The following is a 25,053-nucleotide window of genomic DNA, read 5'->3' as shown; positions in this document are numbered from 1 at the left end:
TGAGTCCTTGTTTTTTTTTTGGAAAAAATAACTATCATTGGTTTTGATGGTATCTGCTCCAGAACTGTTTATTGGGTGGGATCTTAAGTATCTCTTATCAGGAAGGCAATATATCACCATGTTTTCCAGACCTTTTTTCCAACTGATCTATCACTAGGTCATGTACAGATTTTGATTCATGTGTAAAAATTCATATTAATTTCTTGATCCAAATGCTTGAAAATGCATGTCTAAATTATTGTGTGAGTATCATTTATATGTTGCTTGGAAGTTTTTGTTATTTCTTTTGATTATTGAGTATTGCCTTTTTCTAAAATGATTTGAGTTGGCTCTGAAGAAGAAACTCTGAAATACCCTGTCAGGCTGTCAAGACTCAGGACTCAGGGGCCTTTCTTCATTTCCCAAAGGCCATTGAGTTTTAGTTATCTCCAAGAGTAAAGGAGCACTCCCCCAAAGTTTACTGTAGTTTTTCCCAAACATTTGTAGCCATAAGACCTATAAAATTAACAAGCCTATATGGAAAGTACAATATTCTACAATGTTTTAAAGATTTTCTCTACAGTTTTCCTAGATCTTACAACTTGAGATGTGAAAAATACAGTGTTATGGAATGCCTAATATGTTAGGAATGCACCTACAACCCACATTTAAGACTTGGGCTTGATGGTTACAGGCACACTTCGTGGTGTTCACAATCAAGTTATAGTATTAGATATAATCTCCCATAGTTGGGGGAACACTCCATACCCCACACTAGAGTTAAGAAGAGTACATCTTCAAATCACAAGCCATTGCATGTAAGAAACAAAAACTTGAGATTCGACATTTTTAGTGAATGGTTTGCCTTGTGATCATATCCTTGACATGCTAGGAATAGTTTGAGCAACCAGTATTAGAAACTTCATGAAGATTATGTAGTTGATTGATACTTATTTTTTATTTCACAATTGTGGGTTGTAATTTCAATCACTCAAAAGGTTGTCACAAAGGCAACATTGCGATGTAGTGAATGGTTTGCCTTGTGGTCATATCCTTGATATGCTAGGAACAATTTGTTGAGCAACTAGTATTAGAAGCTTCATGAAGATTATGTAGTTTTGTCAACAATTGATACTTACAATGTTGCAATTGTGGGGTGCATGTCCATTTATAATGTGCATGCCAACTCGTTAGATCTCATGTTCCTCTTTTCATTGTTAAATTGAAGCCTTAAACTATAGCATATGCACTTCTTTCAAATTGGGATTATGAATTTGCATCTTGAGGTATGCTTACAAACTACTTTCTTACATGTTCTATTCTATTCTATGTATGTATGGATGCCATCAAATGTAGTCATGCTCTCAAGTTGGTTCCCTATAATACACACTATCTTCTTTCAAATTGGTATTCTAAATATCCATCTTTAGGTGTGCCTATATATGTCTTTCTCTCATCTTCTATACCATGTATGGATTGAAGCTATAACATATGGAAATCCTCTCTTCTCACTAATAATTTAATTATTGTCTTCTCTTGTGACAATGTAGCCGAACTTTCCAACACATTTTCCTAGTATCTTACATATGGACTATACTACTAATATACGCTAAACAATAATAGAATTGCTTAATCACAATGATTTGCAAATGAGAGAGAGAGAGAGAGAGAGAGAGAGAGAGAGAGAGGCATTTTGCTTTTTCAATCAAAGTTACAATGTGGTCGGCGAGCTCACCTATAAAACCATGTACACCTACACTCACACTTACACATATATATTTCATACATCATTTTACCAACTCATATATATAACACAAGTGTACCATCTATGTAACGTAACTATAAATCATACATGTGTGTACTAATATAATCCAAAACATAGCCTACAAGGCATCAATCTATTAGATAACCATATATACACTCATGCATACATGTATAAGTGCCCAAGAGATTGCCAATTTATCTATAAAGCTATACCATGTGAACATTACATAGTGCATCCATATTACCTAGATGTATGTATATGCATGATAACTACATGATATGCGTATACATTGTCAACCCAATCTAGGGCACAAACATTTGGAATATTACACCGATACTCTCAATTAATAATAAAATAAGCTCCCATAAGGGAACTTTTGATTGAACTTTTGCTGTTACATTTTAAAGAATTTTTAAAGAAACATTGAAACTTCATTGTACATTTCCAAATTGAGCGATCCTTGCGATTAAGACCTTTCCAATTATAGTTATATGATACGTTCAAACCTTCATTCACCACCACTCAATGCCTAAGTATTTGGATGGCTACCATTACTCACAAGCCCCAATTTTGTTGAGAACTATTTCACATTAAAGGTTTTTATGAATTGTGTGAAAACACTTCTCAAGAGAGAACTATAGGGACAATAATGAGCCAACAACTTACCCTCATGCATCTCAAATTCATACTGTGAACTATAATGTGGGAAAATGATGGAGAATAATAATAATACAACATAGTTGCAGAATTCCTATTATATTTTGAATTCAAATCATAAACCATAATGTGAGAGAATGAATTCTTTTTGCTCTTGTACAAGATTTCATATTTTTTAATCATGGTCTCTTTTAAACTTTGTACATGTCCATTTTCTCAAGAATTTCCTTTTTTAACTCCAATTTTCCTGTGTTGAGACATTGAAGTAAAAACCCATCAAGACCTAAAATTATCTATATACTAGCTACACCCAAAACTAGATGGCAAAAGCTCAAATACACATGAATCTAGTGAAAACCTCAAACGTCGCTTACGAATACTAGTGTGCAAATTTGACTGCAATTCAATTTTTGCCTCAAGCAATTAATTGAACATGAAAATGAAAGAAATTAAATAGCAACATATCATCATGCAAAATTCGACTCTTCACAAACATTCATTACGATTTCATCTTACCATATTATACATAGTTAGAATTTCTTGGTTATTGATAAATAACCAACAATAACTATCATCGACTTTATTGGAACATATTAATTCCTTTCAATGCCTACATTTTATCGCAAGAATCCTTCATTTACTGATGGATAACCGAATTGTTGCATCCATCATGATGGGCTCATATATCCTTCCATAGCTCTTGTGGGATCTTGAAGCCAAATTCATGCTCCTTCCAGCAATTATTTTCCAAGAACCTTTCATAAAGACTTACTTGGCCATCATTGTCAACAAAGAACAATATCATGCTTCTAGTACCATATGGTCCCTGTAAAAATAAACTCATTAGCTATATGAGGAGAAAGAAGAGGTAATATTATTAAATGCACGAAAGGAAGAAAACACCTACATTAAATTCCAACCAAAGTTACTATGTAGCCAGGTTAAGGGCAAAATGTAGCACTGAAACTATATATGCAAAATATGATAATTCCTATGACATAAGTATTGGAACACCAAATAACACGTAGATTGCAATGTTAACAAAGGAGCAAAAAAAAAGTTCTGATTGACTTTCGTGACAAGTGAGCTCTTGAATTAAAAAATTCAAGCACTTCATAATGAATAGCAACTATCATGGATCAAGATATTAACAAGGTTTTCCAAAAGATTGTATCATGGACAAGATTAAACCAATTCACAAAGGAGGAAACAAAACTCAGATGTCCAATTATCGTAGAATCATGGTTAGCTCAGGTATGGTCAAGTTATATAACAAGGTTTTCCAAACGATTATATCGTGGACTACATTAAACCAATTCACGAGGAGATAAAACTCAGATATCCAATTATTGCACAATCATGGTTAGCGTAGTTACGGCCAAGTTATATAGCACTATCATGGATCAAAATATTAGTTTATGGGCTCAAAAACATAACAAATCAACATTCTATTCTCGTTTTGTAGATTTCAAGGAATATGGATTCTATGCAACACTTGGTGTTTTGGAAACATTTTGTCAAAATAATGAACTAACTAAGAAAATGAATAAAACAAAATGTTGGCAGTAAGGATCACTCAGCCAAGAAACTACCCAGTTTTACATGTATCTAGTGCAAAGCTCTAAATATCTTGGTATTGCTGTCCCACCAACAAACAAATGGAGTCTATGCTATATGCCTAGACTTCAAAGAGGTTGGAACATGTTTGAGAATCAAACTTACCAAAGCAATACTCAGTGATGAGAAGTGAGATTGATGCTATTTAATGCTATGGTGGTCCAAGAGTTGCTTCAAGGAGTGGAACTATGGAGTGCCGCTATGGCACTTAGCACATTGAATGACAAAAAGAAAATTCAAAAAAGTTCACGAGGAGACAATTAAGAGTTCAATCCTATACAATGTATGAGGATCCATCCATAGAGGTGTTAGCATGAAATAAGTATATTACTTAAAAGTCCAGAATATGGCATAACACCAATTGCGAAAACTTGCATGCAACATAGGATTCAAGATACAAAAACTAATAACAGAAAAATCCTCTCACCTGGTAAGGTGTTCAGAAATTTAGAAATAGTTTAAAAGATGGGGACTGTAAGTTTTATTGGAGCCCTCAAGTGATGCAATGAAGTATCTAATTATTAAAGACTGGCTGATGGAGGCATTGAGGAAGAAATGGTAAGATGTTAAAATGTCAAAACTGGAATATGACATTGTGAAAATCAATCCTGAATGTTACTGTATCTGATCATTAAAGACTGGCTAATGGAGGCATTGAGGAAGAAATGGTAAGATGTTAAAAGCCAAAACTGGAATATTACATTGCTAACAGCAATCCTGAATATTACAAGGTAACAATGCCAGAACACATCCAGCCACATCTTACCACTCCCATAAGCCTCAGCTCACGTATAGCCCTTACACTTCTAGTTACATATCGATGTAGTGTCATAAAAAACATATAAGGATGCAATGAAGGTATGCAACAAAGACTAGTGGAAGAAAAAACTCACTTCTCATATACTCAGCATATAATGTGACTTGCAACAATTATGAATTCTTAAGAGAACGTGTTAACTTAGGTGCTACACTCGTAGCCCGACCTGGAAGGTTGAGCATATTTGTGCATGCATTATTTTCTCATAGAGATTTTAAAGCAAGAATTCCCCTACTCAGAAAGCAGACACATAAAAGATGTATGTGTTTATTCTAGTACCACCGGTTAAATTTTGGCCTTGTGGACAATAAATTTATAATTCTATGCCATGGGGCAAGCCAAGCCTTTACCTACCCATACACTCCGGTTCAAACCTCACTAATGCACTACTTTATTTAATGCCACTGTGGAAGTTGGGAATCGAACATTTGACATTCTGCTCTCCATCAGATAACCTTCAACTGAGATACATACAACAACGCATCCTATGAGAGCTAAAATCCATTTTTCAACACACATGCAACAAGATTTCTGAGAGGCATGATGCATGCATAACTACTTTTGTCATAAATTGCTCCACATTCTAAAACATAGGTTTCATTTTCCCTGCATATATACGTAGGGAAATGTATGCACACGTTTGTAGGTGTGTAAGTGTGTAATATACAATACATGTCTGTATCATTGTATATAGAGTATGTTGTGTACCTCATTGCTGTTGCAATTCACACATATCGAGCTCATTTTGTGCTCCCATTCTAAGCTGCATCCAGTTTTTGGCAAATGTGCCTTGTCAGCTTTCACATCATCCATGAGCAACTCTAGTATTTGCGCTTTTGGTATCTCGTAAGGCCCTATATCATCTATCAACTGTTGCATTTTAGCCTTTCCTCTCATGACCTTGTAGAATGGGGAAATAAAATAGCGCATTGATCAAAAAATGAAAGAGATCAACAGTAGATGAACCAAAAACCAGAATAAAAGTAAGGGAAAAAAACATCAAAATACCCCTAACTTGTTGGATTTTACCAGAATGGCCATACGTTTTCAGAGGGGTATTCTAGTAAAGGTTTTAACCTCACAGGTATTCTGATAAATAACCAAAAGGTTATGGATACTTGCATGTTTTTATCCATAAAAGTAAACAAGAAATGCACCTTTGGCCATGGTGTATTTAATGAGGCATTGCAAAGAACATGGAATCCAGGCAATACATTCTGTGTCTGAATTGGGTTCTTTTTTGGTCGATTCGAGACATAAGCCATCTTTCCAGTGCAAAGATCAGCCACTAGAATGTTAAATCCATTGTATTTTTCACCCACCTCTGATACAGCTTTCACATAGTCTGAGGGGGTCTGAGAGCCCTAGATTATTATAAGATATAAATTAACATCAAAAAAATCATTTATCATTGAATATTTTAAAACATATAAATTATCAAACTGGTTTTATTCCATGCAGCTTCTCTCTGTAGTGCTTCTAACTAACCTTCAAAAAGGTAGTAACTAGTTCGCCCCTACTAATTGCATCATGGGAATGTGAAACCTCCCGAAATGTTGTGACCAGCGCAACCCGGCCATTCTTCGTGCAACCGAACCATGTGCCACCTTTACAAAGGTCTTTCCCACTCAGGATGTCAATGTCATCTTGGTCTGACGTCCACCAATGTACAGGAAGTGTAGGCCTGCATTCCATGTGAACGAAAAATCAAACTAGACACTTCATATTTCTAAATAAATGCCTGAAACAACGAAGTTTTAATGTGCAATTAAATAATGGGTATTGAGAGTTTGTAACATCCATAAATAACTATCAATCTATTTCTACATCTACAGTTACATCTACATCGACATCGATCGATGTATAGATAGATAGATAGTTTTGATTCTCGAACCACAGAAATGTGGCATTTTTATCCCTAGGTAGAGTAGTTTGAACTTCTGGCTTTTCAACCTTATCAGTCATAATTTGCAGTGTGCGTGAGAAGCCCCTTAACTCAAAAAATGAATATAAATATATATGCATAATTCATGCATGACTATGGATATATAGCACATGAACACATGGCCCATGCATGTATAGCACATGGATAACATTATTATGCGAAAAATAAGAACTGTTATACTTTGAAATACCATGTGATTAATCATGGGCATTGAGGAGATTGGCATCAAGAATACATGCATGCATGTGATTAAGAATGGTTATTCAGAAGGTCGAATCAAACATAGATACACAGAATAGATGCATGACCATGCACATGCATACACACACACATATGTGGAAACAAAAACAGTAAATAAGAATAACATGCGATTAATTAATAATGGCTCGATCAATTATGTATGGCCAACCATGGTGATAAGAGGTTAGTGTCATATTTTGTGATCTGCAATATTCATATTTTCGTATATTCGCAGCAAAGACACATAAGCATGAATCTGTGTACACATCCATATATCACTGCAGAATGGATGCACAAACGTATCTATATCATACAAAGAACATGAGATTTATCATGCGCATAAATAATACAGATATTCATGTAAATGCAAAACAAAATAGATAAATAAACATCCATAAATCTGCATAATGAATGCACATAATGTAAAAGTGATATACAAACATCCATAAATCTGCATAATGAATGCATATAATGTAAAAATGATATATAAACACCTAAATGTCTGCAAAATGGAGGCATAAACATCCACATATCTTTACCATTGATGGATATAAAATAAGAAATAGACGCATAAAAAATCCATTTCTGCATAATAGACGCATGATCAAGCACATATCCATATACATGCAAAGTAGTTGCATAAACATCCATACATCTACATAATAGATGCACTAAAAATGCACGTAGCAAATGCATATATGTACGCACACATAAGCATGCACACATCCATATACATTCAAAAACAGATGCATAAATGCCTACACATCTGCATAATGGATGCATAAAACGTGCACACATCCATCTGCAAGCAAAAAATAAACATGACATATATACATAATCAAATTTGTGATAAGAAAGTAAGGGCATATATATACATAATCAAATTTGTGATAAGAAAGTAAGGGCATATATATTGTGGTGTCCATTTCACAATATACATAATCAAATTTGTGATGTAAAAGTATGGGCATATACATATTCAAATTTGTGATGCATGAACATGCACATATCCATATTTCTGCAAAACGGATGCATAAACACATGTGTACGTATCCTAGAAACTGGATTCAGAAACCTGTGCATATCCACGAAAATGGATGTGTAAACATGCATTGCCATACGAAATAGGCTTACACATCCACATAGCAAATGCATACAAACATACACACACACACACACACACACACACACACACGTGTGTGTGTGTGTGTGTTGAGCATATGGATCACACACGTGTGCCCACACACAAGCATAAATACATATACATATACATGTACAAGCACATGTGCGTACAGATATACACATGCACACGTACACACTACATACACACACATGCCTACATGCACATAGTGAGCATGGAAAGAGAGAGAATACCTGGAGAGGACCTCATCGCGATTAAGGGCAAGGTACAGACGGTATTGGGGGTGGTATTGCCACAGGATGAAAGCTATGCACATGATTCCTACGGCAGAATCACCACCGTGATGACATGAACCGATGATATGGTGAGGGTGAGGGTGACTGCACGATGGGTGGATGGATGGATGGAATCTGGAGCATCGATCCAGAAGCGCGGGTAGGTACTGTTGAATCTTGATGATGAGTGTGACGGGAATCTTGCAAGGGACCCGGGATTTGTGATCGAAGCGGTTACTGTTGAATCTTGCTGATGAGTGTGAGACACGAAACTTGCAGAGGGACCCAGGATTTGTGGTGGGTGGGGTCCAAACCCGAAACCCTAAACCCTCAAAAACCCTAAAACAAACCAAGAAATGTGCCGATATGGTGGAACAGAATTGGCTGAGATATTAGTTGCCACAAGAATCAAAGATTTTTGGCTGTAGCATGAGAGAGAAAGAGAAACATTTGCATTGATACGTGGCGCGCACAAATTTATTATGATTCCCCACCCCCAATAGCTTTAGCCTTTAACTAACTAATTAACTAACTAACCGGACATAATTGGAATTATGTACATATAATGAGGTTCTAATGCTGTGGAACCCAACTTCCTTGGTTGCACAAAAGACACATTGGGAAGGTCTTGTATTATGTATTATGTATTATGTATTATGTATTATGTATTATGTATTATGTATTATGTATTTATGTATTTATGTATTTATGTATTTATGTATTTATGTATTTATGTATTTATGTATCATGGGTCTTTCAACCTCTCTCTTGTGTTGTTGTGCTCGTCTCTTGGCATGCATGCTCCCCAATCGTATGGTCGTCACAGAAGGCTTCCAATTTCATCGGGTCATACTACCCAATCATATGGACTTCCGATTCAATCGGGCCATACTACCCAATCATATGGTCACAGTAGACTTCCTTTTGGATCGGCTCATACTACCCAATCGTATGGTCACGATGGACGTCCAATTGAATCGACTTGTACGACCCAATCATAAGGTCTGAGTAGACTTCCAATTGAATCGGCTCATACTACCGAATCGTATGGTCACAATGGACTTCCAATTCAATTGGGTCATACTACCCAATTAGATGGTCACAATATACTTTTGATTGAATTGTGCCATAGTATATACTTCCTTCCAACTGAATCATGTCATGCTACCCAAATGTATGGTCATAGTATGTTTCCTTCCAATTGAATTTGGGTCATACTACCCAATTGTATGGTCAAATTATACTTCCAATTGAATCAAGTCACAATATACTTCCAATTGGATCAAAGATCATACTGCTCAATAGTATGGTTGCAATTGCCTTCCAGTTGAACCACTTTGTCGACAAACACAACCCGAGTGACCGACCAATCATGGCCTCCATTTGTCAATGTAGTAGAGAAGAAGAGAATATACAACATGTGTAGTCACGACAGAGCAATAACAAGACAGGAAAAGAACGAGAGAAGGTCACTCAAATCTTTTATTCTAAAGATGACAACAAGCAATCAAAAAGCAAGCTAATAATGGGGAGAATGTGGATCTAAAATATGTATGTAAATGCACATATATCACTCCCGAGGGAACGCATTATGTACATATTTGTATTCTTCGTAATGGCCAACCGGGTTTTACATAGCCACTCGGACATTAGGGTTAGGGTTCCATGCTAAACCTTCAATTGTCAATGGAACTCGAGCAGTAGTAGTAGTAGGCCTTGGCACGAGCCGGCGCCTGAAAGTGGTCGGAATCGGCCGCGGATTCGGAATCGGGCCTCGGGAATCCGTGGAATCTCCTATTAGCTAGCTATATGTATGCACATAACCGGTAGGAATTGGGTGCTCAGAGAGGGGCCCTCTCCTCGCCTCTCTGTATGATATGTATCTCCTGGATTCTTGACGAAACACCCAAAACCCTAATAATAACATTGAATTCCTCAATTCTGTGGTTTTTCTGACGCTGGAAGGCACATCAGGACTCTGTGTCGTACGCAAGGTAAGAGGCTTAAATCTCTCCTTGTTTCTTTCTGGGTATATTTTGATAGGTTTCTCTTGCTTTAAAATGCGTGTGTTTACGATTCTGTGAGTTTAGTCCTTCTTTGTTTAATCATCTAGGAAGTTAGAAGTATCATGTGTTGTTATAAAGAAACATGAACTCTGATGGTGACGATGCCATAGCTGATGCATATGTTGCCTTTCAATATGTATGGCGAGGGTTTCTTTCATTACATTGTTTATTGACGCTTTTAAGGCTTGGTTCGTCATCCTTTAATCATCTAAAGAAGTAGAAATATCATGGGGTAACGTAAAGATGCAGCTAATGATGCCACTTTTGACAGGTCTGATGCTTTTCTGCTTATATTTTGATAATTATTCCCTTAAAAAGTCTTGGCTTTTGCAATTTCTGTTTTCTCTCTTCAAGCATCTAGGAATGTAAAAACTTCACGGGCTATAGTGCCATTCCCAGCTATGCATATTTTGATGATTCATTGTATTCAGAATTGTTATTTTTCAGAATTATTTATTTGGGTCTTTTTTCTTTATTCATTTAGGAAGGTAAAAATAATATGGATTATCGTGAAGATGGAGGTGTTGATTGTGTCATGACCATTCCTAATACATCTGATGCTAATCTGGATCAAAATAAATTTCATGTTTTACTTTATGATAAAGATCCAGAGTTAGACCTTCATGCAATGAAACTCAATCAACAGTGTTTGTATCATGGTACGTGTAAAAGCATATGAGCTTGCCGATGTGCCAATGGAGAAACCTTCTCATGATTCAGGATTATCCATGTTATGATGCTTTTTCTCATTGGCGAGTTTTCACTGTTTGCTCCAACATGACTACATCTCTGATCGATCCAGTTAGACTTCAAGGAAGTCACCAACCATCCCAAGCAAAGATGCAAAAGGTTTTCAAGTAAATTGTTTCAACTTTTGCAGCTATTGACCAAGATTCTTCGATCAACTTGAGATTCTTCTTCTTCTTCTTTATGTACATATTTAAGACATGGATAGTATCATGAAAGGTCCAGAGCAGATCTTCTTTTCCACTGTGAACATTTTGAACATGTGTTTCAGCTTTTACCACCATTACCAATGTATGCAATGCAAAATCAGCAACAAAAGATTTGACTGCATTTTCTTGCCTGTTCCAGTAATCGTTGTACTGATGCCAGATCAATTTCTTCATTGTTTGACATTGTATTATGCACAATTAGTGCTGTTTTCTTTTGAAAAGTTGCATGTCAGGTCATGAACTTGGAGGAGGCACTGGCTGTGCTGAAAGGGAAGGCATGTCGTGTGTCATTCTCATCATTGAAAGATGTTATCCATGTCTTGAATATGTGCAGAAAGAAGAAGAAGCTTGAGTATGCGAAAATGGTATATAAGCACATCCAAAATTTTAAATTTGATGTAGAAGAAGCACTTGGAAGCCACCTTGTTGCAATGTTTGTTGAATGTGGTAGTGTTCATGATGCTCATACAGTGTTCAGAACCTTAACATACCGAAACGATTACTCATGGACATTTCTTATTCGAGGATTTATCGAATCTGGTGATTGTAAGCATGCCTTGGAATTATATTGTGATATGAAGAAGGATGGTGTTTGTCCCAACAGTTACACATTCCAGTTCCTATTGCACGCTTGTGTTGTGGTTGACTCGTTGGAAAAAGGAAGGAAATTGCATGCCGAGGTCGCTGAAGAAGGACTAGAAAGACATCCTTTCGTTGGCACTGCATTGGTGCATATGTATTCTAAGTATGGATTTCTTGAAGAGGCACAAGATGTTTTCAATGAATTGCAAATCCGGGATGTGGTCACATGGACTGCCCTTATCACTGGGTATGTTGAGAATGGATTCATTGAAAAAGGGGTAAATTGCTTCAAATTGATGCAAGGTGAAGGTGTCTCTCCCAACTCTACAACACTTCTTAGCATCTTGCGAAGTGGTTGTAATGCTTCTACTTCTACTTCTTCTGGCGGTGCTGGGCAAGAAATATATGCTGCGATCATCAAATTAGGGTTAGAAAAAGACTCCATCCTCGGAAATGCTCTGGTAGATATGTATGTAAAGTGTGACATGCCCAAAGATGCCTGGAAAGTGTTTGAAAACATCATTACTCGTGATGTGGTTTCATGGACATCGGTTATCATGGGAGATGCCAAACATGGATTCAGTCGAGAGGCATTTGTATCATTAGAGAGGATGAGGCTTGAGGGTGTGCTTCCCAACAATATCACATATATGTGCATCTTGAAAGCTTGTGGTAGCTCAGGAGATATTGATATTGGCCAGGAAGTGCATGCTCATGTTTGTATAGAGGGGTTTGATGGGAATATGGAGGTTGGAAATACCTTAGTTTGTATGTATGCTAAGTGTGGTTCACTTTCGGAAGCATGGAGGATATTCAACCAGTTACATGTTCGAGATATAGTCTCGTGGAGCGCTCTTATTGCTGGCCATGCCGACAAGGGAGAGAGCAAGAATGCACTCGATTTGTTTGAAAGAATGAAGGATGAAAAGATTAAACCGGACCATGTCGTATTTCTTAGTGTTCTAAAAGCATGTAGTCATGCGGGTCTTGTTGTCAAGGGTCAAGATCTATTTAATGACATGTATGAATTGCATAACATCCCACCAACAATAGAGCATTATAATTGTATGGTCGATGTACTAGGTCGTGCTGGGCAACTTCAGGATGCATTGTCGTGGATAGAGAAAATGCCTGTTAAACCAAACACTGTAACTTGGAACGTTCTCCTAGCTGCATGTCAGAAATGGAGAAATGCTGATGTTGCGAGGCATGCCTTTGATCGAGCTTTGAAATTAGATGCTAAACAAGTAACATGCTTTATTGTAATGTCTAACATCTACATTGATGCCGGCATGTTGGAGGAGGCTATGAAGATCAATGCAATGCGAGCAACCTTACATACATAATTATATGTTTGTTAGCATTCTTATTTTGGGATTGTTGGAGAGGAACGATGGAGGCGGACGAGCTGCTGTTTTCCCTTACCTGCAGAGAAAATGTCGAACAGCACACAGACAGAAAAATACACAAAACAACTTTTTGGGGGCACACAGAAACCCTCGTTTCTATTGCTTTTATACCTATGCTTAATAGTAAGAAATTATGTTTTTGGCCTTTTCTCACTATCAATCTCCCACTAAAAGGCCAAACAAGGGATCAGCAAAGCTGATGGGAAGATTGAACAAGACCAACACATCCTACTTGATGAGTATGTTACACCATATACAAGAAACAATGTGTAACCTCATGACCTAAGTAATCCCCATCAAGTGGTAGCAATGCTCTAGTGCTTCATGCGGTAGAGCTTTGGTCAATGCATCTGTGGCATTTTCTTGAGAAACAACTTTCTCAAGATTGATGTAGCCAGCAACTATGCATTCTTGAATGAAGTGATATCTCACTCCAATGTGCTTGGTCTTTGCATGGTATATTGGGTTTTTAGCCAATGCAATGGCACTCTGACTATCACAAAATAGTATGGGTACAAGCTCAGATATGCCCATGTCACAAGCTAATCTAGACAGCCATACGGCTTCCTTACATACTCCTATCGCGAGTGATACGCATACCAAGAATATGTTTTGCATCTCCCAAATCCTTCATGTCAAAGTTCTAGCCCAAGTTTTTCTTTAACGAGGATAACTCATCCTTGTTTTTACCAACAATAAGCATGTCATCAACATATAATATCAAAGTGATAAAACTCCCATCTGAACAGTTTTTTGTATAAAGACATGCATCCTCATTGCTTCTAATATATCCTTGAGCCTTCATAAAAGCATCGAATTTCTGGTACCATAACCTCGGGGATTGCTTAAGCCCATACAAACTCTTCTTGAGTTTACATACCAAATGTTCTTTTCCCGATACTCCATGACCTTTTGGTTGTTCCATATAAATATCCTCATCAAGGTCCCCATGCAAGAAGGCAGTCTTCACATCCATTTGGACAAGTTCCAAATTCTGATTTGCAACCATGAAAGCAACATACGTAATGTAGTCATCTTAACTACAGGAGAAAAGGTTTCATCAAAATCAATTCCATATTCTTGTTTGAAACCTTTGGCAACCAAGCGTGCTTTATACTTTGGGGAAGCACTATCAGATGTATACTTATACTTGTATACCCATTTGCATGGCAATGCTTTCCTGTCCTTTGGCAAAGGTACTAAATCCCAAGTACCATTTTTATAAATGCTATCCAATTCATTTTGCATGGCTTGTTTCCATTTAGTATGGTCATGAACAAATATGGCTTCATTGTAACATGAAGGCTCACCGGCATCTGTTAGCATTACATAATCAACAAACTTACTAGGTGCCTTGGAGACACGTAGATCTCCTCAATGATTCCTGAACCTGAATACCATCAGGTTGTGCATGAGAAACATCATTCTGAGCATCATCATTATGAGCATAAACATCATCTTGCACATCATTGTGCTGAGCATCATCATTTTGGGCATCTTCATCCTGACCAATAACAGGTTTTTGTGACTGCCCACATGTAGAAGCATCTACATCAGTAAGATTTTTCTGTTTTACATCAACAAAAGGCGTACTATCTTTAAATGCAACCTTTCTCACTTCTACCTCCTTTACGGTCTGTTTATGCATTTTGTTCTCATCAAAAACAACATCACTACTTCTGACCACAGTACGTGTGTCAGGATCCCATAAGCGATATCCAAACTGCCCATCAATTCCGTAACCAAGGAATATACATTTTCTTCATTTATAGTCTAATTTCTTTCTTAAGGTTTTTGGAATGTGTACATATGCTTCGCATCCAAAAACTCTAAGATGAGCATAATGAGGTGTCTTGCCTGTCCACAACTCTTGTGCCACTTTTAGACCTATGGTTGTGTTCGGTGATAGGTTAATCACATGGACTGCTGTTAAAATAGCTTCTTCCCAAAAACCTTGCGAGAGGTTTACATGGTGTAGCATAGAGACAACTTTGTCCTGGATGGTTCTGTTCATCCTCTCAGCCACACCATTTTGGACAGGGGTGTAAGGAGTTGTAAACTCTCTCTGAATGCCTCTAAACTTACAAAAGTCATCAAATTCATGAGAGGTATACTCACCTCCATTGTCTGAACGTAAGGCCTTGAGCTTTATGTCCTTTTCCAGCTCAACCGAACTAAGCCATTTCTGAAAGTGGGGTATACATCATCCTTTCCCTTAATTGGATAAGCCCAAACTTTCCTAGTGGCATCATCAATGAAAGTAACAAAATATAGTGCACCGCCCAAAGATCTTGTGGGCATAGGTCCACAAACATCCGTGTGGACAAGATCCAATGGTTTAGTGGATGAGTTAACACTGGTCTTATGTGCACTTCTAGTTTGCTTACCATGTTGACAATGTTCACATAAAGCAAAATCAGAGAATGACAACTTAGGTAAGTGGCCATAACGAGATAGGATTTCCATGCCATTTCTTGACATGTGACCTAAACGACCATGCCAAATGCTCGTCATTGGTTGTTCTATGACAGCCAACAAGTGTTCCTTTTGATGAACAAATAAAGGGTAGAGGGAACCAACTTTGTTCCCTTTTGCAACAATCATATTTCCTTTCGTTATACGAAAGGACTGAGAAGCAAATATCACCTTATATCCATTGTCCTCTAGCTGACCAACGGAAATCAAACTACGAGTTAGTTGAGGAACATGGCGTACATCTTTAATGGTGAGATGAGAACCATCACTAAAATGCATTGAGATATCTCCAATGCCAATCACATCACACTGATGTGAGTCTCCAAGTCGAACTTTCCCAAGTGCCTTGGCTTCATAACATGTGAACCACTCTCTATGTGGAGTCACATGAAATGATGCACTGGAGTCCAACAACCACGTATGTGATGGGGAAAAGACCATGTTCACCCCATGTGTGCTAACATCATCTAAGACCAAGATGTCCGTCTCATCACATGTTGCATTTACTTCCTCTATTTCCATCGAGGAAGAAGGACCACTAGATTGTCTACCATGCCCTCTAGCATTATCTTTCTCCTTATTTTTTAGGGCATAACAATCTTTCTTAAGGTGTCACTTTTTATGACAGTAATGACACTCCATATTTTTCTTCCTAGATTTGCTTCTACCTATATCATTTCCACTACTATTTCTTGTTTGGCTCCTACCACGGTGTTGGTTCTTGCGAGGACCAACATCAGAAACATTATATGCATCTCCATTGTGTGATGCAATCATAGATTTTCTACGAATTTCTTCACCCAAAAGAGCTCCACATATGTCATTATAGACTAATTTCCCATTTGGTGCACTAGCACTAATAGCGGTGCAAAAAATGTTCCATGAGCTAGGCAAAGTGCATAATAAAAATACACATTTCAGCTCATCATCAAAAATCATTTTCTGAGCTAGTAATTGTGACCATAATGCATCAAAATCATTCAAATGAGAGGCGACATTGTCATTGTCCTTCATTCGAAGATCATAAATTTTTCTCATTAGATAAACTTTGTTTGATGCAGTCTCTTTTTCGTATGTACTGGATAGTTTAGTCCATAGCTTTTCAGCTGAGTCACAGTCCAAGATCGTGAAATACACGTTGTCAGCTAGGTGCAGTCTTATGGTAGACATTGCCAAGAGATCAAGCTCTTCCCAATCGTCCTTGGTCATGCCCTTGGGTCTCTTGGCTTCACCACTTATAGGTCTTAATTGCCTTCTTTGAATCATGACATCTCTCATCTGATTCTTCCACAGGGCAAAGTTGGATCCGTCAAATTTACGGATCTCAAGGTGGTCTTTTCCGCTCATAGATTGATTTCTATGGGAATTAAAGGAACCACTGCGTGAGGTACTTGAAACCTCGGACATTTCAGAGGCAACCATTTGGATGGTAGGTAAACTTAGTCAATTCCAAATCTAAGCAACTAACGATAGTTGAGACACTACTCACTACCTAGTCTCAAGTACAACTATCACTGTGTTCTAGGGTAGGTATGTGTGTTCGACTAAGGACAACACCTCACTCTTATATCAGCCAAGACAGATGGAATGTAGCCGAGATGTAACTTCCAACGTCACAATCTCACATCAAGTGAGCAAGCATCGGAAAAACCAAATACAAGTTTTTATGTGTAAATCCTCTCTTCTGTATACTAGAAACAATGAGTCCTCTCTGTTTCTACCTTTCACCAAAGGTCTAATTTTCTTTTCCCAAAAAAAAATTGGCACAAAGAATGTTCATACAGAAACGTGTACTAGATATTATCTCTGTCGAGGTCCTGGAAAAATAACATGCGCAGAGGGGGAAAAACAAAGAAATCGGATGCTTTCTACCACATGCAGTCTTCACGAATCCCTGCGCTCTGATACCACTATTGGAGAGGAACGATGGAGGCGGACGAGCTGCTGTTTTCCCTTACCTGCAGAGAAAATGTCGAACAACACACAGACGGAGAAAAATACACAAACCAACTTTTTGGGGGCACACAGAAACCCTCGTTTCTATTGCTTTTATACCTATGCTTAATAGTAAGAAATTATGTTTTTGGCCTTTTCTCACTATCAGGGATCAACAATTGAGTATTGGTAAGGAAATTTGTAGAAGAGATTTCTAACTTTTCACCGTCATTAGATATGGAATGGGTTCATTTATTTTTTATTTTTACTGAAATTTAGTATGCTGCAAAGTGCTGATTTGGCCATGATCTCACTAGATTTTTACGATCCTTGTGAGGGTTGTGATGTTCTTATTGGCAGGGTATTTAAAATTTTCAAGAATGCTCAAAGAATCGTTCGATATAATAAACCCAGATTTTGCGTGATGTTTCATTGGGAGAGTTATGATTCCAAAACTGTTAATGTCATTAGATTTCTATTTTTAGTACCTTGATAGACTGTTGACGAAAATTGAGTGATTGTGGAGATTAACAGCCTTAAAAAATTTCAAGAATGCTAAAAGGATTGTTTAAAATTGATGAACCTAGTTTTTGAGTGATGTTTTCATTGGGAGAATTCTATTTCCAAAATTGTTGAATATAAAATCTCGATAGAACGTCAACCAAGATTGAGTGATTGTGGAGTATACACTTCCACATCATTTTTATGCAAGGTGGTTGCAAATTTTGCCTTTTGGCATCGTCATTTTAAAGCCCATCATGAGTACTAAGCAACTTCTAACTAACTAGGTAAGTTGAATCTAATTAACCCAAGCAATGTTATTGTTCTCGGTCTTTATATCCTAGACAATATGTGATTGTCCATCTTGTAAACCCATTGCTTTGTAGCAAACTAATCACAAAAACTAAAATTTATAATAGTGTGGTAAATATAATGTCAACATAATTGCTAGTGACAATTGTAATGTTGTGCACAAGAAGAAAAGATTTATTGTCTTCATGTTGGTGTCTATGTGTTTTGGGAAACAATTCACAGAATGAACCATGCTACTCAATAGTGATGTGTTGCCAATTGAAAATCTTTGTTGACAGGCAACCTAAGTAATCATGGCCAAACATTACATCCAATAATGGAATCAAGTTAATGACAACAATAACATATTATATATATTTGGAGCAAACAATTAACAATAAAATCAAGCTACTTGCACAACGTTGACCTTAAATATATAGTTCCTATGGTGACACACTATTGTATTGTCCCTTATACAATGGCCTCGTTAGGTTTTTGCAACAATTGAACGTTAGGATCATGGTCCCATGTTGTAACATCCATCGTTTATAAATCTTGAGCAATATGTCTTGCTGTGAAACTTAGTTGACGTTGCTTGAATAAGCACTTTTCCTTCCATGTTACTCAATAGTGATGTGTTGCCAATTGAAAATCTTCCATGCACTTCTAATATTTGCTCAAGCCCATACATACATTATACATACATACATACACAGAATACATGCATGCATATATACATAAATATAATACATACTTGCATACATACATGCATATATACATACATTACTTACATGCCATTCGGGTGCAATTGCCCAACAATTTGTTGGGCAAAGGGGGCAAAGGAAAGGCCGAGAGAGTAAAGGGGGTAGTATGTATACATTCTATGTATGTATGTATGTATGTATGTATGTATGTATGTATGTAGAGAAACTATAACTTTCAATTATGTATACAAATATGTATGAATGAATGAATGTAGAGAGACTATGCCTTTCAATTATGTATACAAATATGTATGTATGTATGAATGAATGCATGTATGTAGAGAGACTATGACTTTCAATTATGTATACAAATATGTTTCGGTAACATACGCATTCGTTTGAATTCGTATGGAAACGAATGCTTTCCCATGCATTCGAGTATATTGCGTACTATGGAGCGTGGAACAATTATTGAAGTGAGTAGTGAGTAGAATGGAAAGGGGCCAAAAAGTGCTTATCCGAGGGCCAGTCAGCATTGCAGATATTTTGAGCCAAGAAAGCAGAGGAAAGAAGAAGAAAAGTGCAAAAAGATCAATTCCATTTTCTCTGAGTCACGTGGCTATGGATAAACCCTAAAAATACACAGCAGCCACAGAGATAGAGCCTCTTCTTCTTCGTCTTCTTCTCCCCCTTCCCCTCTTGTTCTTTTGTGAATTAACGTTAGTGAACTATTAGAAGGGAAAGAAAAGAGATCGCCATGGATTCTTGACGAAAGACCCAAATCCCTAAAACCGTCGGAGCAGAATTTGAGTCTTTCAATTTTCTGCTATCTCTCCTTTTCGAAGGCTCTGCTCTATACACAGGTAAGAAATCTAACTTTCCTTAAATTTTGGTGATTGCAATACGCGTTTATGCTTTTTTTTAAAAAGGTGTTTATGCTTTTGTGACTTGGTTCTTCTCTGTTTAGTCATTTTGGAAGGTAGAAGCATTATGAGTTCTTGTAAAGATGTGACCAGTGATGGTGATGATGCCATTACTGATACGTCTGATGCTTTTCAATGTGTATGTTGGTGATTCTTCCATTACAAAGTGTTTATTTATGCCATTGAGGCTTGGTTCTTCTTCCGTTAATCATCTGGGAAAGGTAACTATCATGAGATAACGTGAAAATGGGGATATTGATGGCCGTCCCTAACAGATCTAATGCTTTTCTTGATATTTCTCGGCTTTTGTAAACTTTGTTTCTTATTTATTCAATCACCTATGAAGACATTAGTTTCATGGGCTATGGTCAAGATGAGGATGTTGATGGTGATAATATCATTCCTAACGATGCGTCTTTTAATGATCTATTCTATTTAAAGATGTTATTTTTCAGCTTTCGTGATTTGGGCCTTTTTTCTTTAACCATCTGTGAAGGTAAAAGTATCATGGATTATTGTGAAGATGGAAGTACTGAAGGTGATAAGGCCATTCCTGATACATCTGATGCTAATCTGGATCGAAGTAAAGTTCATGTTTTGCTTTGTGATAAAGATCCAGACTCAAGCCTTCATGTAATGAAACTCCTTCAACAGTGCTTGTATCAAGGTACGGATAAAAGCATCTGAGTTTGTCAATGTGTCAATGGACAAATCCATAGGTTATAAGTTATAACTAATCCTGAAGATCAAATTTCCATTTATTTTCAGAAAGTAAGAGTGCATCTCTAAAGATATATAAAGCACACCCTTTTTTACTTCATTAAGAAAAGGGTAGTCTTTGTTGCAGTTACTTGTGTAAAAAGCGCAGGGCAAGTATTGGAGGTTTTGAGGTCATGTAGCTATGAAGTTGACCTCATTCTTAGTGAGGTTGAGCTGCCAAAGGAGAAAGGATTGAAGATGTTAAAACACATCGTTCGCAAAGAGCAACTCCATCGCATTCCAATAGTGAGTAAGTGATCAAGCACCTTTCAGCATTTTGTATTCGTGAATTAGAGTATTACTATGGGTATTTTGCAAGAGTTTGTACATGCATGTGGATAGATAGAAATGAAATGAAATGTTTATGTTAAACATCTTCAAAAAGCCAAAATGGCCAATGAGACAAACAATGCTATCCAGTAAGATCTGATATAATTCCTGAAAACAAGAAAAATAAAGAATAAATATCTGATAATACATCCATCCGTGAGAGGCCAACATAACTGATCCTTGATACAAGATGTACAAAAGTGGGAAAACTCTCTGGAAATTCAGTAAAAATGCCCTCAGCTCTCATAGTAGGCTTACAAATGTAGTGCCCATCTAATGAAAGAAAGGTGTGAAACAGTCATCTTAGAAAGTTTGGCATTGAGTGTAAACTCATCAGAAATTTAATGGAGCTGCCTATGGTCAATTCTAAGGTTTTTCTAAAAAGGAGGAGAAGCTTGTGACTTCGGTGTATATGTTGTATACCAAGATTGTACTGTCCATATTGGTAGCTGGCCTCAATCCGGTTGGAAGTAGGTCATCTCAGCCTTGATAAGTCATCGTAGAGATCTTACCTTATGGCTTAAAGGCCTTCATTTTTTGCCTCTATTTACTCTTAGTTCGGTTTATATTGTACTTTACGTAATTGTGTTGAGGAGAGTGGAAAATGGCTAGTGGCTAGTTGGACATTGGGTAGTAATTACAGGCTGAGGTAGAACTATCGGTTTTCTCAGAAGGGAATGGTGGGACGATTGCGTGGACAACTGCGATTAAATGGATAATTGAAGGAGAGATGTACATAGAGCAACCACTAGGGTTTCCTCTCTTTCTTTCCCCTTTAGTTTTTTGGTTTGTCCTGAAGTTGAAGTAATTCCATGTGTCAATGTATGGATAATTCTCTAAAAGAACTAATTCCGAAGTTACATTGCAGTTATGTCAACAAGAGATGAAATGGGTCTAATAGTCAAGTGCTTAAGTTTGGGAGCTGTTGATTATCTGTTGAAGCCACTTCGGATGAACGAGCTTCTTAATCTGTGGACTCATACCTGGAGAAGGAGACGAATGGTGATTTAGATTAGACCCCTTGCTAAGACTTTCGTTATCACAATTCATGGCCACTACATCATTAAATAGTTTCTTTTGGCTTGGATGCAGCTTGGGCTTAGTGAGAAACACTCATTGAACAAGAAATTAAGGATTCCTTTCGATCTCATTGTATCAGAAACAAGTGAATCCAACAATACAAATGGTACAAATATTCTTTCTGACGATATGGATGACCTCAAATATTTTGATGATGAACCTGCACGCAACTTTGTCCCTTGTAGAGTTGAGGTATGATGAATTACAAAACCTTGATACGTTCATAAGCAGTTTATTATTGTTTATTACGACTGCCTATCAATTGTTTGTGTGTTTTGTAGTGAGCATTTCTTTATAGAGTGCATCACATTGTTGTGATATGCATGTAAAGTTTTATTTATATGCTGAAAATCTCTATTTTTATCAGCCAGAGGGAAATCCACAGCTGGAGCTTTCTTTGAGAATATCATTAGACATGAGTAATCCTGAAGTTTCCTCTTCAAAAGAAGGTGAGAAATAGCTAAATTATTGAGTTTGGTCAACTGACCAAAATTGCATTCTAGTGAAAAAAAAACATTGTGCTCTTGCAGCTCTGGTTGCATCATGCCCTAAGAAAACAGAGCTCAAAATTGCTCGTTCATCAGCATTTCTCTCCTATGCGAAAGTTAATGAGATATCAAATACTAGACAAACACCAATTCCATGCGAAATGGAAAGTGATACTGAAAAGTTATCAACAAGGCAAATTAGGGATTGTGATTCGACTAACAGCAATCCAAGACCTGAAGTTATTCGAGTACCTCCAAGCCAAGGTACACAGTCGAGGAATTTCGAAAAACTACCCATAGAAGTTCAGTCAACAAATGCATCATACTTTGGCATCAATGATGAATTGGGGTCCAAGAATGAATCAGATCAAATAGAGAGTTCAGGCACATTTGCACAATTTAATGATTCACATATGAAGACTCCAAGTTTTCATCTATTGACGCATGTTGATGGTGGAATCACCTCCTCCATGCCATCATTATCACCCATGTTACCATCAACCCTACAAATCCATCATGGGTTTACACGGGAAAATTCAGTTAACGTGGTCACAGGAATACCTCTTATGCAACCTCCGAATTTAGGTCAACAAGGTCCCTCAACACCATATCTTTTCCCCTATTATACTCACACAGCAAATATGGCCGCCCCTCAATTGAGTTCATTTAATGGGTGGTTTCCTGCAACAAATCATATTATTAATACTACTAGTACTACAGTGGTAGGACATCAGTTTTGTCGGTCTGAGAGAAGAGAAGCTGCGTTGGACAAATTCAGGCGAAAACGCAAGGATCGATGCTTTGATAAAAAAATACGTTACGTGAGTCGGAAAAAGCTTGCTGAACAAAGGCCCCGAATCAAAGGGCAGTTTGTAAAGAGAGGTAATGGCAAAGATAATATGAATGATAGTAGTGGAGCCTTTGAAGAGTATGAAGAGGGCGATGATGATGAACAAGGCTTTGAAGAGCAAAATGTGGGTTCTTCACCAGAGAGTGTTGCTGAAGACCCTTGATGAGAATTTTGTGTCTTTGTTCGTGACTATGCATTATCCATCAATGGAGTCTCCATATACCCTCTAAATGCATAGTGGAAGACAATTTACTATTTAAATTTGTATGTGATGCATGCGGGGAAGATGTATATTGATTTGAATTTGTAACTTCTGACTGGATTGGTTATATTGAGGTCTAATTCTTGGAAGTGTCCCAATTAATTTGTACACTTCTGATATAGAATAGTTTAGCTTATTTTATGACATGTCAATAGTTCGATACATTTGCACGTTACATGATCATTTGTATTATCACATAGGTCTATATACACTAGCTTGACATGCATGTGCACATGCTAGAAACTCTTGATTGGTCATTGATCCGTACAAATCATAGGGAGGGGGACAATCTGTCACGATGTGCAATTATATTTGCCTTGGGATCCTTTGGCTCATAGCTATTCAACCAACGTACAGTTAGTAAAAACCCCCTTTAAATGTATTATAGGCTTGTCCTAGGTAATTTACAGTTTCTTTATCTGGGAACAAAGGTTTTCCTACAAATACACATTCATAGAGCCAAATGTGCTTTGCTGCATCTTAATTGATCATTACAAATGGCAAATCACTCTTTCAAAAATGAGTCAGTAGTTGGTGATTCACATGAAAGCACGTGTCATATTTCCAACCCAACCTGTTATACAAAAGCTGGTAATGGCTTTGAAAGTTTGACATTACTAGGGCTTTTGTGGAAACACAATAATATTACTTGCATGTGAAAACACTACAATGATAGCACTCTCTTTCTTACCACATTACTCTAACATCAGAAACTCATAATGATCTGTAGGGCTTTATGTAAAGGGAGGAGCACATTACATGGATAGACTGATGAAACAAAACACATTCTTGGACTCGGTTATTTGCACTAACCCTCTATGAACATATATCAATATATAGATATCATAAACTCCTTACTATCTGAATTTATACTGTCAACTGCAATTTGAAGATCCACAAGCTATATATATTGTAGTGCCCCCTGTTTATAAATTTAGCGCATATTCTGGTTATTATTCTCAGACTCATTTTCTCAAATACATGTATGCATCAATAACTATGATAA

The 25,053-nt window shown here is 37.1% G+C and overlaps 3 protein-coding genes across 4 annotated transcripts; 2 read left to right on the top strand and 1 right to left on the bottom strand.

Annotated features, from left to right (window-relative positions):
• Positions 1-2,921: 2,921 nt before the first annotated feature.
• Positions 2,922-8,539, bottom strand: LOC147864690 (uncharacterized). Its single transcript, XM_087318606.1, has 5 exons — positions 8,395-8,539; positions 6,324-6,519; positions 5,993-6,199; positions 5,544-5,735; positions 2,922-3,227 (listed from the first exon to the last, which is right to left on the bottom strand). Exons 1-5 carry the CDS (start codon positions 8,475-8,477, stop codon positions 3,081-3,083), a joined length of 825 nt encoding a protein of 274 aa, XP_087174732.1. The 5' UTR covers positions 8,478-8,539; the 3' UTR covers positions 2,922-3,080.
• Positions 8,540-10,574: 2,035 nt separating this feature from the next.
• Positions 10,575-13,412, top strand: LOC147864689 (pentatricopeptide repeat-containing protein At2g03380, mitochondrial-like). The gene is made up of 2 exons (XM_087318817.1): positions 10,575-10,773; positions 10,987-13,412. Exon 2 carries the CDS (start codon positions 11,695-11,697, stop codon positions 13,384-13,386), a length of 1,692 nt encoding a protein of 563 aa, XP_087174943.1. The 5' UTR covers positions 10,575-10,773; positions 10,987-11,694; the 3' UTR covers positions 13,387-13,412.
• A 6,486-nt stretch (positions 13,413-19,898) lies between these two features.
• On the top strand, positions 19,899-24,145 carry LOC147864688 (two-component response regulator-like PRR1). Of its 2 annotated transcripts, XM_087318816.1 has the most exons (7): positions 19,899-20,218; positions 20,775-20,945; positions 21,126-21,287; positions 22,236-22,369; positions 22,460-22,639; positions 22,815-22,896; positions 22,978-24,145. In XM_087318816.1, exons 2-7 carry the CDS (start codon positions 20,786-20,788, stop codon positions 23,946-23,948), a joined length of 1,689 nt encoding a protein of 562 aa, XP_087174942.1. In that variant the 5' UTR covers positions 19,899-20,218; positions 20,775-20,785; the 3' UTR covers positions 23,949-24,145. The 2 variants fall into 2 exon arrangements, with proteins under 2 accessions (XP_087174942.1, XP_087174941.1); XM_087318815.1 differs by lacking the exon at positions 19,899-20,218 and having other exon boundaries at positions 20,323-20,945.
• The last annotated feature ends 908 nt before the right edge of the window (positions 24,146-25,053 follow it).

The sequence above is a fragment of the Azolla caroliniana genome, unplaced genomic scaffold (assembly GCF_043228905.1).
Source record: "Azolla caroliniana isolate FFs.n. ecotype wild unplaced genomic scaffold, voAzoCaro1.0.p SCAF_4, whole genome shotgun sequence".
NCBI classification, from domain to species: domain Eukaryota; kingdom Viridiplantae; phylum Streptophyta; class Polypodiopsida; order Salviniales; family Salviniaceae; genus Azolla; species Azolla caroliniana.
Note: the sequence above shows the minus strand (reverse complement) of the source record. Positions and strands in the feature narration are given on the sequence as shown.